Below are 12,721 nucleotides of genomic sequence, written 5' to 3'. Positions count from 1 at the left end.
CACTTAGGACATGCTGGACAACAGCTGAGCAACACTCCCCAACTGATTTTATCTGCTCACACATATACAAGTGAGCCAGGGTTATCACTAGCAGACATCGCCCTCTCCACTGAACAAGCAAGGTTAAAAAAAACGGCAACTCTGCGCAACCCATCGGATGTAATCGTCAATGTGTGGTCATGAAGTAGAGAACGCCAACTTCACGAGGTTGTTTCGTGTCGTATTCGTTTACTTTGCATACAAGAATAAAAGTACAGATGTAGCTAAATGAATATGATCAAGCAAAAATCAAGTTCCACATTAGATTTAAAAAATAAATATATGTGAAGACAGCATTTACCATGCTTCAGAAATGACAGTCTTCTTCCGAAGGTGACTTCCATGTGAGACTGGAAACTCCCTGGCCTAAGGGAAACAGGGTTTCTTCCTCCAGTGTTATTTCAGCTCTCGAAGCACTCAGTACAACTGCCCTGTCCAGCTTCCTTCTCTTTCTGTTCTACCTCACAGCGGATGCCCCCCCTGCGCCCAGTCCAATGCACACACTCTCCCACATCCCTAACGATCCAGCAACACAATACAAACACACACAGTCCACACCAGGCAGACAGCAGGGGGAAGCCATTGTTTTTCTGTGTGCTTTTTACATTTGTGTAACACTAAGACTGTATCGGAGAGTGAAGGACATCTGCACAAGTCATGATGCTCAATATTTCTTATTTTCAGGCCATTCCAACATCTGAGGGGTGCAAAAGATCGGATTCCTGCAAACAGCTTTAAATTCCATGAGGTTTCCATTTTGAGATAAAAAAGGAAAAAAACGAAATACATTTATCTTAAAACAGCAGCTTCAGCATAAACTCTCAGCCCAATCTCAGCTTCCATCGCACTGCCTGAGGGTGCGACTGAAGACAGAAAGATGACACTTGTGTCTCAAGGAGATAAGACCCTTCTCCAAGGATCTCGAGGGCTTGGCAGGCCCTTATCCAGTAGTATAAACACATGGACACACCCATGAAAATATATGTATGATCCCCTTGCTGCAGTGTTTCTGGGAAAGCTTTATTGAATGTTGGGATAATTACAAAAACAATTTGTGCTCCTTTGTTAAAAAGCTTTGTTGTGCTTCAGGCCTTGCACTCGTTCAAAGCCGTTACATAAGAAAGCAGGCCCAGACTTAAACTTAGACTGACAGATCATGTACTAGCCTTGCATGCAACGATTTGCACACATCTATAAATGTGCACATACAAAAAAAAAAAATCTCCCTTTCTCACCCTCTTGTCTCTCTTACCAAACAAATACATGCAAAATATTTGCTGACAGGGCTGGAGAGACACGTTCTGTTCAGACTTGCTCTTCAATATGACTTTATCAACAGAAAGACAGGTTTCGTAGTTCCCAACCCTTGGAGCATCCCAAAATAACACAAAAGCAACAGAGTATTCCTTCATGGCCAAAAACCACATCCACGTCCTGGGCTGTCAACACAGAGCGTCTCTCTCTCTGGGGGGAAAATAAAGGACTTTCCAGGTCTAATTTAAGCCACCCTGTGTGTATATCTGGGCATCAGAGGATGCGTGTGTGTGTGTAGCTCTGTGGTCAACATGACAAAGAGGGCTTTCTTCTCTTTAGGGCACTTTTAATCCTGTATCCTCTATGATGTCACACACACTGTATAATCTAATAGAAACAAGGCAGCATAATTTGATTTTCTTCCACCTCACCTTTTTTGATTACCATGAACAGGCCATTTTTTCTGGTTCTAAGTCACAGTATTTTGTCAAGTGTCAAGTCTCCTTCTACTCCCATGAAAGCAAGCCTGATAATGGCTTTGCTATTCGTGCCTAATTAACAAGTCACCAAAGACCACACAGCTCCTCCACCGAACCTAAGATTTATTATACCCGCTCTCCCAGAGGAGAGCTTTTTGGTGTGTCTTTGTGTTTGTGTGCACAGACAGACAAAAAAAGACAGATAATCACTAATAGGTTGAACTTTTCAGTAAGCCTGATCCACATTAGTTTTCACTGTCTTCCCCCTCCTCACCAAGGACTGGCCGTAGCATACAGTGTCTGTTATCCACTTCTAATTCCAGCGTCTTACTGCTGAGCTGCAAATGAGACCAAAAAGTAGCTATTCACACAAATAAATAGACACAAAATGCTGGCCCATGTGTTTGAGGTTACGCAATTGCTATGTGAGATTCAAGTCCTCTTCTTCAACGGAGAGCAGTGGAAATTAAAGCTTAAGGTGCTAAGTCACCATCATGTTTCCACTCTATGACACACTTGTTTTGTTGGCTGTCATGTTAGCACTAACTGCAATGTGTTAAACAGCCCACTAAACACAATGTAGCACGGCTGAGTTGCATGATAGTGTGAAGGGTTATATAAACACGAACCAAAGCTAAGGTAAAGAACTGAATCTGTAGCACACGCTCTACTTCTGTCAAACCGGCTAATTTATTAATTCCAGTATCTGCCCATACTTGCCTGCTATACAGTACTCTACATTCCAGGTGTTCCCTATCTTCTTTATCATCTTGTTTAGCAACAGTAAAACCTGTGTGAACCTTTGCATCTATACTGACTTCGACTAGTGTTGCTGCACTGCTCTCCTCTGTGCACCTAACACTGCATCGCCTTTATCTTCAGTGAGAAGGGCCAAGTGGAAATAAATGCAGGAGATCAAAATGAAGTTTGAACCAGATGCTCAGAACTGGTCCTGTCAGTGGTAAAAATCCTCTCGGTGTGCCTTTTGAAGTCAGGCTCATACCTTTGGCCTAAGGTGGAGTCCAGATGCTGGGTTGCATGCAAAGGCTTGCAAAAGAAGGGCACAAAAAAGGGGTAAAACAGCCCCTTTTGCCTAGTTATGATGTTTGGAATCTCTTGGCCTATATATAAGAACAGTAACAATTTATGATATAAAGTAATATTGCTTATTTTATATTGTAGTGTTGGGATGGTTTTCAAAATCCATTTCAATAGATAATACATGCCCTTACTTGTAATTTGAAGTGTATTATGTTAAGATTGCTCAGAGTGAGTAATGCCTTTACTTTAACTTTGTGTTAAACTAACATTGCATTGAGCGTAACACTGTAAATGAATCTGGCATTTACTCAGGCTTCTACCCAAAGCGAAACTGAGCCCAGGAGTCTGTCTGACGAAAATGTTTTATCTAGCAAATACATTTTTCCTTGACCTTTTATTTTTCTACAGCATCAAGTTAGAATGAAAACTAGTAAACAAGATAAAGGGTAGATTGAATTTACACTCTTTTTAGAACATTTTCTTGTCGACTCGACTTGCAACTTTACCTCTTAAAACAGAGAAGCACTACAAAGGCAGCTTTTACCTTCTTTGTTTTCCTACAGCATGAAAGAAGTAAAAAAAGAAAGAAAGAAAGAAAAAATCTGCAATGCTAAATAGAGGAGGGAGGCTAGCTTGCACACTAAAGGTTTGTAGTTCTCAGATGGCTGTTTCAAAGTTTCTAGACTTATTTTGAGGGAGGAGAAATAATATTAGGGAAAAAAACTTCCACATCAGGCGTGTTGTTGTGGATCGTTCGTTAGTCAAATAGTGGTGATGTTAATGCTCATGTGTTGACCAGCAGGTGTATACAGTAGCAAGCTCATTTGGCAATTTTAACACCAAGCAAGCTAAAGCAACTAAAATATGACTATTTTTAAGTTTTAAAATAATACAGGCAGACATTTAATTGTACCATCTAATTACACTAAATATATTACCCGACATTCCTTCTCATTTAAAGTTAAGGTTTCTTAAATTCAGATTGTTTCACCTCACATCCCTCTTTTTTAATTTCAGCACACCTTAAAATTTTAAAGTTGTTCTAAAATAATAATGATTCTAACTTTGGAGTTTTAAAGGAAAAGATGCGATGCAAATTTTGTGAGTGGCTTTACTGCAAGCCATATTTTTATATTATTACTACTAATATTGAAGAATTAAAACTGCACTGTAGAGTTCGCTGGATGTAATCAATGGGTCCTGCTTTGAACTTACCACACTTGCGAATCTCTAATTATTCAAGACCTCGCAGAAACCTTTTTGTTCTATGAATATATGTAAATACAATTTTAAAAAGACAGAACAGAAAGTTTGATTTTTAGCACGACCACATATGATATGATATGATATGAAAACACTGACTGCTGTAATTTAACATTATTGGCAGGGACAGTGTTAATAATAATGAAGTCAGTGCTAAGTGAAATAAGGCTAGCATGGCGTTGAGTCCCTTCTCCTGTGCACAGAGTCCCTACAGGAGCAGCCTTGCTTGTTATCTCTGCAACATAGTGGCGATGACAGGATAACATTCCATTTTAATAAAGCTGCAAGTTTAAAGACAAAAGTTTGCAAGTTTGGACAAAAAGTCAGCAGGGCCAATAAAGGATGGAAATGATCCCCATACCACCCAAATGACCAAGAGGTTGTTATTTCATACCAGAGGTACATGAATGTGCACAGTTGACTGGTCAAGCATGCTTATAAAAAGGACCCTCAGAGATACTGTGCTCATCTTTAAGCAATCTTAACCAGCAAAAGGTGGATTAGAAAATGATCAGGGAATCCATTAAGATTGCTGAATACAACTAATTAATATTAATATAATTAATCACCCTTTCCTGAACATTGTAGCTTAGTTATTAGGGTTTGTAAGAGGGCAGCCATGTTAATGAAATAATATAAGCAGCAGTAAGGCTCCTTGGGCTCTGACTGCTGTATTAGAAATGCTCCTGAGTGTTAACAAAGGAATGTAAGGGCGTGAGCTTAAACGTGTCCCATACATCAGACTGCTGCAGATCCTTGTAGCAACTACCTGTACGTTAAGCCAACAATGCATCTGAAGATAACTGCTGATGTGCGACTTTAAGAAGGGCTAATACGGCTCTAAAGAGAAGACTGAAAAGAGCTCAGACCTGATTAGCTGGTCTGATTAACACACTGGCATTGCGTTTGAGACAGTGTGCAAAATTCTGTCTGGCTTCACTCATTATCAGCAGTGATCAGTGGCAGGTCCATCAGGGCCCTCTGTCAGAGCAGCTTAACCGCCCCCCACCCCAAACCCCCAACGACACTCGGGATTAGACACAGCCGTGGCGCCACTCTTTAGACCACTTGTCCTCTCGGTTGGGGTGCTGCGTCCCCCCCCGCCACGTGACCCCGGTTAATTGGCAGGTCAGTGCCTGTCCGTCATTAACCTTGCGGTTCTTGTTTGTGTTACCGAAAGCAGCTCTCAAAGTGTTACTTCATGCAGAGGTGGCAGATGCTATTAAAAAGCAATCCAGAGCCATTTCCAGGGTTTGATAATTAAAAACAGATGTTCTGCCGCAGACCTGCAGGACACACCGACTCATTGTGTGGTTTCAGATGCAAGGTGCAACACAGGGAGTGTCTTGTGAAAACACATCCGTGGGTTTAAATATTTCAGCATGCAACACCTGAATGTGTGCATGGTGATGTCCCAGTCACTGCACGACTATTGTGCCAGAAGGGACAATGACAAATGATCTTTTCTTGTGTGGGCAGATTACTTAAAATCAGGAACAACACTCCCCCCAAGACTAGTTCTGCTACTTCTTCTGTTTTTTTCCTCTTTTCTCTGATCACGGTCACATCTCTCTCAGGGAGTCTATGCATGTTTGAAGCCAGTTTTATCTAGCTGACCTTGGCTTCAGGGAGCAAGAGTGTAGCAGGGCCACACAGAGAAAAGTATGTGCCTAAATGTTGCAATGCCTTGGACTCGGGGTTTTTCCCTTTTGGACTTTTGAATTGTTCTTTATGATTTAATGCTCCATTGGCTTCTGAGATCGATTATTCTTGATCACTGTCTTTACTCTTGAGTTCTTGGTATCAGTGAATTGTTTTCAGTTAATATTTTGCTTAGGGATTAGTTTTGCTATTTTTTATGTTTTTATTTTGGTAGTTTTTTGTTTTTAGTATCTTGTTTCGCTTCCCCTGTCTCGTCATTGTGGATTTGTTTCAGCTGCGTCTCTTACCCTGGCGTTTCCCATCTCCCTGGTTTCCTCACGTGTTTATTTATAGCCTCGGTCTGTCTTAGATCACTGTTGCGTCTTACTGTTTATTTTCCTGCACGCCTGCCTGCGAGTCTTTCCCCATTTAATTTATGGATGTTGTTTTCTGCCTATTGCATTTATTCTTCTTTACCTGAATAAAAGCTTGATTTTTGTTCATTTACCCCGGTCTAAAGAATCTGCATTCGGGTCCACCTTCACACCAATACATGACAAATGGATTAAAAAGAGGCTTAGACATAGCATGATGTTTCACATGTGTTGCAGCGTTGGCCGACTGGATGACTACATCAGCGACCTGTGTTTGGGTAGCTGATAGAGTTCACTGTTGGTTGTAATATATAGTGAGGCAACTTTCTGCTGTACCCCTGTGCAAATATCGTGAACGCAGGTTGGTGGACTGACAGAGACTGGTTGGAAAACTTTACCCTATCACTCACACATTATTGTGAACATATACCCTTAATTCACGTTTTATCAAACATGTGTGCCATAAATACAATACCTATGGTAATTGCACAGAACACAACATGACAATGGCACCCTGTATATTTGGTATATTTGGGTGCCTTAAAAAGTCTTGTTTAAAAACTTTCTCTTTAATTAAAATTCATAAAACAGAACAAACTGTTCAGATCACACTCTGACCGTTCATGTTGCAGGAGAACTGCATTATGAGCATCTCCTTCCCAAAAACATTTGCCCATCTTGAAATATGTGCCCTCATAAGACATAGGCCAACAGATTATCACAGCTTGGGGGTGCAGACCTTTCTGTCTGTCTGTCTGTATGATGCCCACAGCTGCAGACAGCTGTCCTAACATGGCCGCCCCACTCTGGAGAGAAACCCGGAGCCTGGCAAGTCACAGCTCATCAAACACAGACACTGGCACACAAGCGGAAGGAGGGAATTCATTGTGTGTGTGTGTGTGTGTGTTCGTGACCAGTCGAGCAGCTCGGTTTGTGCTTGTCTAAGCCCCTGGGCAGGGGGAGAGGGATGAGAGGATAGGTGGCGGTCAGGCCAAGGGGATCTTATCTCATCTCCCTTGGGTGGAATCCAGGTTTTTGCAGACCCAATGAAGAGCAGAGGAAATTAAAACACTTCTGCTTTTGTTGCGGATTTAAAGATCACAGAAGAATGAAGAATCAAGGGATCCCTTTTATAAGCATAAGGCAAGCAGTCTGTAGCTATGTGTGAGGGTATCTGTGTGATTATTCCTAAAAGACTGGGGTCATCACTTTTCGGGCTGACACAATATCATCTTCCTAACCTCTGGTTGACCTTGAAGCATCTCCGCCTTTGTAACTCAAACCTGCTTCTTCCTTCTGAAGCACGCATCGCCACTGATGTTGCTTTTCCTGTATGGTAGGCATGTTTGCATCTGCGTGAGAACGGTGGCAGGTCTATTTTTTTCCCACACTTTCACAAGAATGTTGTTGTGGGCAAGATGACACATTTTCTGGCAGTTATTTTTTCCTTTAAATCTGAATAATTACACCCCTCAGGACACCGAATGACAAACACTTCAATAAACTTGTCATTATTTTCATTTTCTGCTGCTTCTGTTAGCAGTGAGTTATTGCATTATTCTTGACATCCAGAATTGGATCATGCCAACTGCATTCTTCACTCATCTTTTTCTCATTTATCAGCGTTGAATTTATTTTCCAGGCATTGGTGCTCGAAAGCTGCCTGCTTTTTGACAGCGTCTTGTATCTTCATCCTGGACACGATGTATTCAAGACCCATCAGCGCCCGAATCCCATCCCACATGTCTGAGTAACACATATGCAGTTTCTCTCCAAAAGAAAAAAAAATCAATTTGAAGGTGTCACGCTTTGCAAACTGACAGTCAGCACCAGCAGATCTCTCATCTCAGTTCAGTGTTTCAGCAGCTGAGAGAAGAACTTCACAGGGCATAAAACCTGACATTTTCAGAGTAACTGCATGTCACCTACAAATAAAGACAGTAAGCTCTCTGTGACTCCGGAATGACCCATAACATTTTTTTTTATACGAGCTCATCAAAAAACAAAAGAAACTACCATGTAACAGCATGTTTACAGGCGGCAAGTAGCAGCCTTGATTTTTTTCTGAGTAAATAACCTTCTCCAAAACCCTGAGAGATAAAAAAGAAACCGGAACTGTCCTGGCAGCCTAATCAGGGAAACAAGCCCACAGCTTTAGTCTACTCGTATTAGTGCATAAAATATTAAATGAAACATTAAAGCACGAGCCACAAAGTTTGGGAAAACACAGCAACTTTCAACAAGCTCCAATTGCGGATCTTTTTACGCATAAGCACACAGCCAAAAGAAATATAAGATGACACACAAGATCTCACACGCCTGGTATGAATCTTCACCTCAACTCACCAGCAACAACAACAACAGGAACCAGCCGCGTAGCAATCACAGCTATACTGTCATATAATCATCATCACCATCATTATCACGCAAGATGCAGCACGTTATTAAGGTATAACCCCAGACGTCCGTTCACAATGGATCATTTGCTTTGCAATTATAGCTACATAAGTGGCAAAATTACGGGGATGCTGCACACGGGATTGCACATTTTGGATAATTTACACCTCAAGGCGTCGACCCAATTAAATATGTCGTTGCGGTTAAATACTTTTCGTCGATTTGTATTCTTGGGAGAGAAGGGGAAAAAAAACTCGTGCACCAAGTTTTGCATTTGCCTCTTGGAAGTTTGCAGCACCTGACAGCAGCCTGGTGCGCGCTGCCTCTGGCGCAATAGTGAAACTCCAGGGCGTTTCAGTGTGCTCATAAGAGCAACAATCCATGCATCTTTGTAGTACTTCCACGCGCACTAACATGTGAAAAGGCACTGGACGTCTAGAAAAAAAGAAACCAGTACATTTCCCGATGTATCCTACCTTTTCTTCTTCTCCCCTCTGACTGGACTCTCGTCTCCGTTGTGATAAATGTATTCCTTTGTACTTAAAAGAAAAAAAAAAAAAGTTTATTCTTATTCTTCTGCGGGCTTCACGTACAGAGAGCCATGCTTCCAAACAACCTTCCGGTCCATAGCCTGCACAGCATTAAGAGCGCTCCTGCACTCACACACACACAGAAATCTCACACTGCCAGGATCCCAGCTCTCTCCGACAGGCACCTACAAGTAAACTGAGCCCTTCCAGCTGTGACATCACGAGTCACTATAGCAACTCTGACTCCACCCAGCCGGGAGCCGAACTTACCTGTCTGACTATCTAAACTTCACAACAGAAGTCCTCCTTTTTATCCCCACTCGTGCACAGGATAAAACCACCAAATATACACTTACCCCCTCCCCTCCATTTTTTCTCACCAATGAGAATCGGTGATTGATTCGAAGGAGAAAACGATGCATGTGCACAGTGCAAGCCCACTGTATTCAGAAAGCAAACAAACCGGTTGATCAACCTGTGCAAATTCGATACCATCATTCATGACGAGTGATATTAGGCTATATATGCAAATCTACAGAGTTAATAATCAAGGCAGCGGATTGAAACTGCACCTCATGAAAAGGCATCGCTTTGCATGTGGGCTGGCCCGAAAACAGCACACACACACACAAAATTCTTTCTTCTTTCACAATACCTTGTGCCATTTCCTGGAGCTCCCTGTGGCTTTGTGCCAGTCTCACTATTACCTCGATTGTTTTGGCTACAAAGCCAGCTAGCCTCCCCTCCATCTTTTATCTCCTCTGACCCTGAGCAAACAAACCAGATCAGGTGAGCCAAATGTCCACCTAGAGACTCCCTTTGTGCTTACGTCCTTACTGACTTCAGAAAGGTGAAGCACAAGGAGAATTTATAACCTTTAAAAGTTCCCACATAACAGTGGGAAAGGCATATTTCACACAAACGCACATTTTAATACTAACACCTGTTGATTAAATAATTGATACCAAAACAGTAAAGTATGACCCGCTGGTTTGGAGGATCCTTTCCCCCCCCCCTCTAACTCCTTCATAAAAATACAACCTCATTGCTCCACAGCAGCTGTGGGAGGGAAATGTGACAGGCAGATTTATTGGACACATTTCACATCTAACCTGCAGCAACAAAACAGCAAGGAAAGAGTTGTGCAGATAAAACTGCAGTTTATAAAGGAACTGAAAACTATCTATTCCAAGACTGGATAAAGGCATTTTCATATCTTATACCTAATTCTGTGGAAACTAGTTATTTACTTTGTGACCTAACTTGCACTATCATGTTGAATATGGTCGTGCTGTAATGAACTGAACTAAATCGCAACATTAAATACAGTCTGATTAATGCAATTCTAAAAAACAGTATTATTATCTTCTTTTAGTTCAGCTAAAATGTACTGTATGTACTATATTGATAAGTACATAGCTATACATCACTGTACACAAATAAATATTATATTATTACTGACAATATTTACTGTCAAGTCATGATGTATATAATTTATTCCAACATCTTCTCACTCTGCACCGCATTGCACCTGTGTTCGTATTAAAATAAATATGCTATGTTGTGATTATCCGTTTCAATATTCTGTGAAGTACATTGAGAGCAATGAAAAAAACAGAGCCCAATTCCTTGTATGTGTAGACAGACTTAGTCAGTAAAGCTGTCTGTTTGTGAAGTAGAGGAAAACGTCTTGTTCTTTAACTGTTAAGTGTGTCATCAGCAACAGCACCTGCCATACAGATGAATTTAGCTCAAAATAAGGTTGAGAGAAGATTTCTTTTAAAAAAATAGGATCTGAAATGCTTGTTGATGCACTTATTTATTCCACAGATAAGAAAGTATAGAAAGAAAGTATAGTGGCTCAATGCATAACACTGTTACCTGTGGGGGGTTCAAACTTGGGCAAGTTGTGGCTGGCACCTTGGCCCAGGACACTAGATCTTCCCAGCATTTGAAACCTCAAGAAGTCTAGTTTTTGTTTATTTATTCATTTTTTTATGTTGAAACCAGGTGCGCCTGGTCGAACAACATAACACACGATGATCTTTCTGCAGCCTACTGACCTGTTCCCTCAGCCTTTCCTGGTGACCCATGATCGCCGAAGCATGGTGGGGGTATTTTTGCTTCAGATGCTCCAGAAAGGCCTCCCTCTTCTTGTCCATATCTGGCGGCTGCATAGCCAGAATCTCTCTGGTGCTGCGAGCTCCTCCTAAAGTGTGCCTTCGGGGGATTGTGCGGCTGCCTTTGGCGTCCCCTCTTGAAGGGGCAGTCCCATTTGGGGACGCCTGTCTGCGGCTTATGTGCTCAGCGTCCTCTGGGGACGTTACCTTTAGGTTGCTTTTGGTTTGTTCTGAGGAAGGGACACACACACACACACACACACACACACAAACACACACACAAAGAGAAAAGGGGTCAAATGTGACGCACTCACGTTTCGACATCAAGAGCGTGTGTGTGCATGCATGTCATTCTTCCATAAGTCAAAAGTAGGGCATGTCAGTGCAAATCAGCCATCTGTAACTTTGTGAAAAGGAAATAAATAATATTCTCTCTTCTTGGTATAACAAAGTCTGTGTGTGAATATGAAGAACAAACATTTTATGCATATTTGAATGACTGTTAGCAACAATCATATGCAAACACTGGTACACACTTCATTACATATTCATGCAGTTTTAAATTTCTGCAATAAATCCTGGATTGAACGTGACAGACACAACACTGAAGATGAAAACGCTAAATTGAAACAGCTGTTCAGGTTTCTTTCCGTTACGAAACACAAGGAAACCCAGTAACAGAAGGAGGCACAAATGGAGAAACTCGGAGACGATATCCAGAGCATCTGTTTATGCATCAAGTGCCTCATGAAACTGGGGGAGTAAGCAGAAGCTGCCAGGTGCAATCATTTCAACTTTTTCAGGAATGAAAATAAATAAATAAATAAATATCAGAGGAGCTACCTGCACATGTGGAGCTCCCAAATATTCCATGTGTTCACAGAATTAAAGAAAAGCAAGCAGCCCTCCAGGCATTTTTCAACCTTTTATGTCCCTTCAGGAACATTTTTTACCCTTTTATCGCATGTTAAAATACGCAGAACACACATATTTTATGTGGTGTGGAACTGAGGTAAACACAGCCCTGTACTGTTGTTATGATGTCTTAAATCAATCATTGCACGAAGAGAAGAGAAGAGAAGAGAAGAGAAGAGAAGAGAAGAGAATGAAGGAGGCGGTTCTTCAACTGTGGAAAAGAGGGGGGAAAGCAATAAAGCAACTGATCTGCTGCCTTGTTTTGTAGACAGGTAGCTGGAGCTGTAATGTGTACCTTTCAGAGGGTAATGACGGAAAATAAAGGACCTCTTACAGAGTTCAGCTCTTCAACAGCTGAAGGAGGAAATTTCGAGTGATTTGCCACTATTTTGCGGGTTGCTTAACGCAGCTTTTCTTGTCTTTTTCTTTGAAAGCTTGAAAGTGTGCTGTGAGCCACAGATGAAAAGGCAATTTCTTGTTTTTTTCTCAGACATGTTTGGACTAAACTAGTTTCGGAGATTTAACTATTGGAGTAATTTGTATTTTTTTTAAAAAAGTGCTTGTTTTCTTCCAGCATCTACTACATCCTTTCCACCTTTCTTTCAATCTAGAGTTGTGTCTGTTTTGCTCTAACCTGCAGATCTGCAAAGCATAAAACTGCTTTCATC

At 41.4% G+C, this 12,721-nt stretch overlaps 1 protein-coding gene across 16 annotated transcripts in view; it reads right to left on the bottom strand.

Annotated features, from left to right (window-relative positions):
- Positions 1-12,721, bottom strand: part of si:ch211-285f17.1 (sickle tail protein homolog) — a 126,150-nt gene that overhangs the window by 33,697 nt on the left and 79,732 nt on the right. For 14 of the 16 annotated variants that reach the window (XM_014329119.2, XM_014341433.2, XM_014329068.2 and 11 more), the window contains exon 2: positions 11,082-11,368. In XM_014329119.2, coding sequence (XP_014184605.1) covers positions 11,082-11,368 — 287 coding nt within the window. The other 2 variants (XM_014329194.2, XM_014329172.2) reach the window with 2 other exon arrangements.

Source organism: Haplochromis burtoni, unplaced genomic scaffold, assembly GCF_018398535.1.
Source record: "Haplochromis burtoni strain Fernald_Lab_line unplaced genomic scaffold, NCSU_Asbu1 Contig_1, whole genome shotgun sequence".
NCBI classification, from domain to species: Eukaryota; Metazoa; Chordata; class Actinopteri; order Cichliformes; family Cichlidae; genus Haplochromis; species Haplochromis burtoni.
The sequence above is the reverse complement of the archived record's forward strand: the minus strand, read 5'-3'. Positions and strand labels throughout refer to the sequence as shown.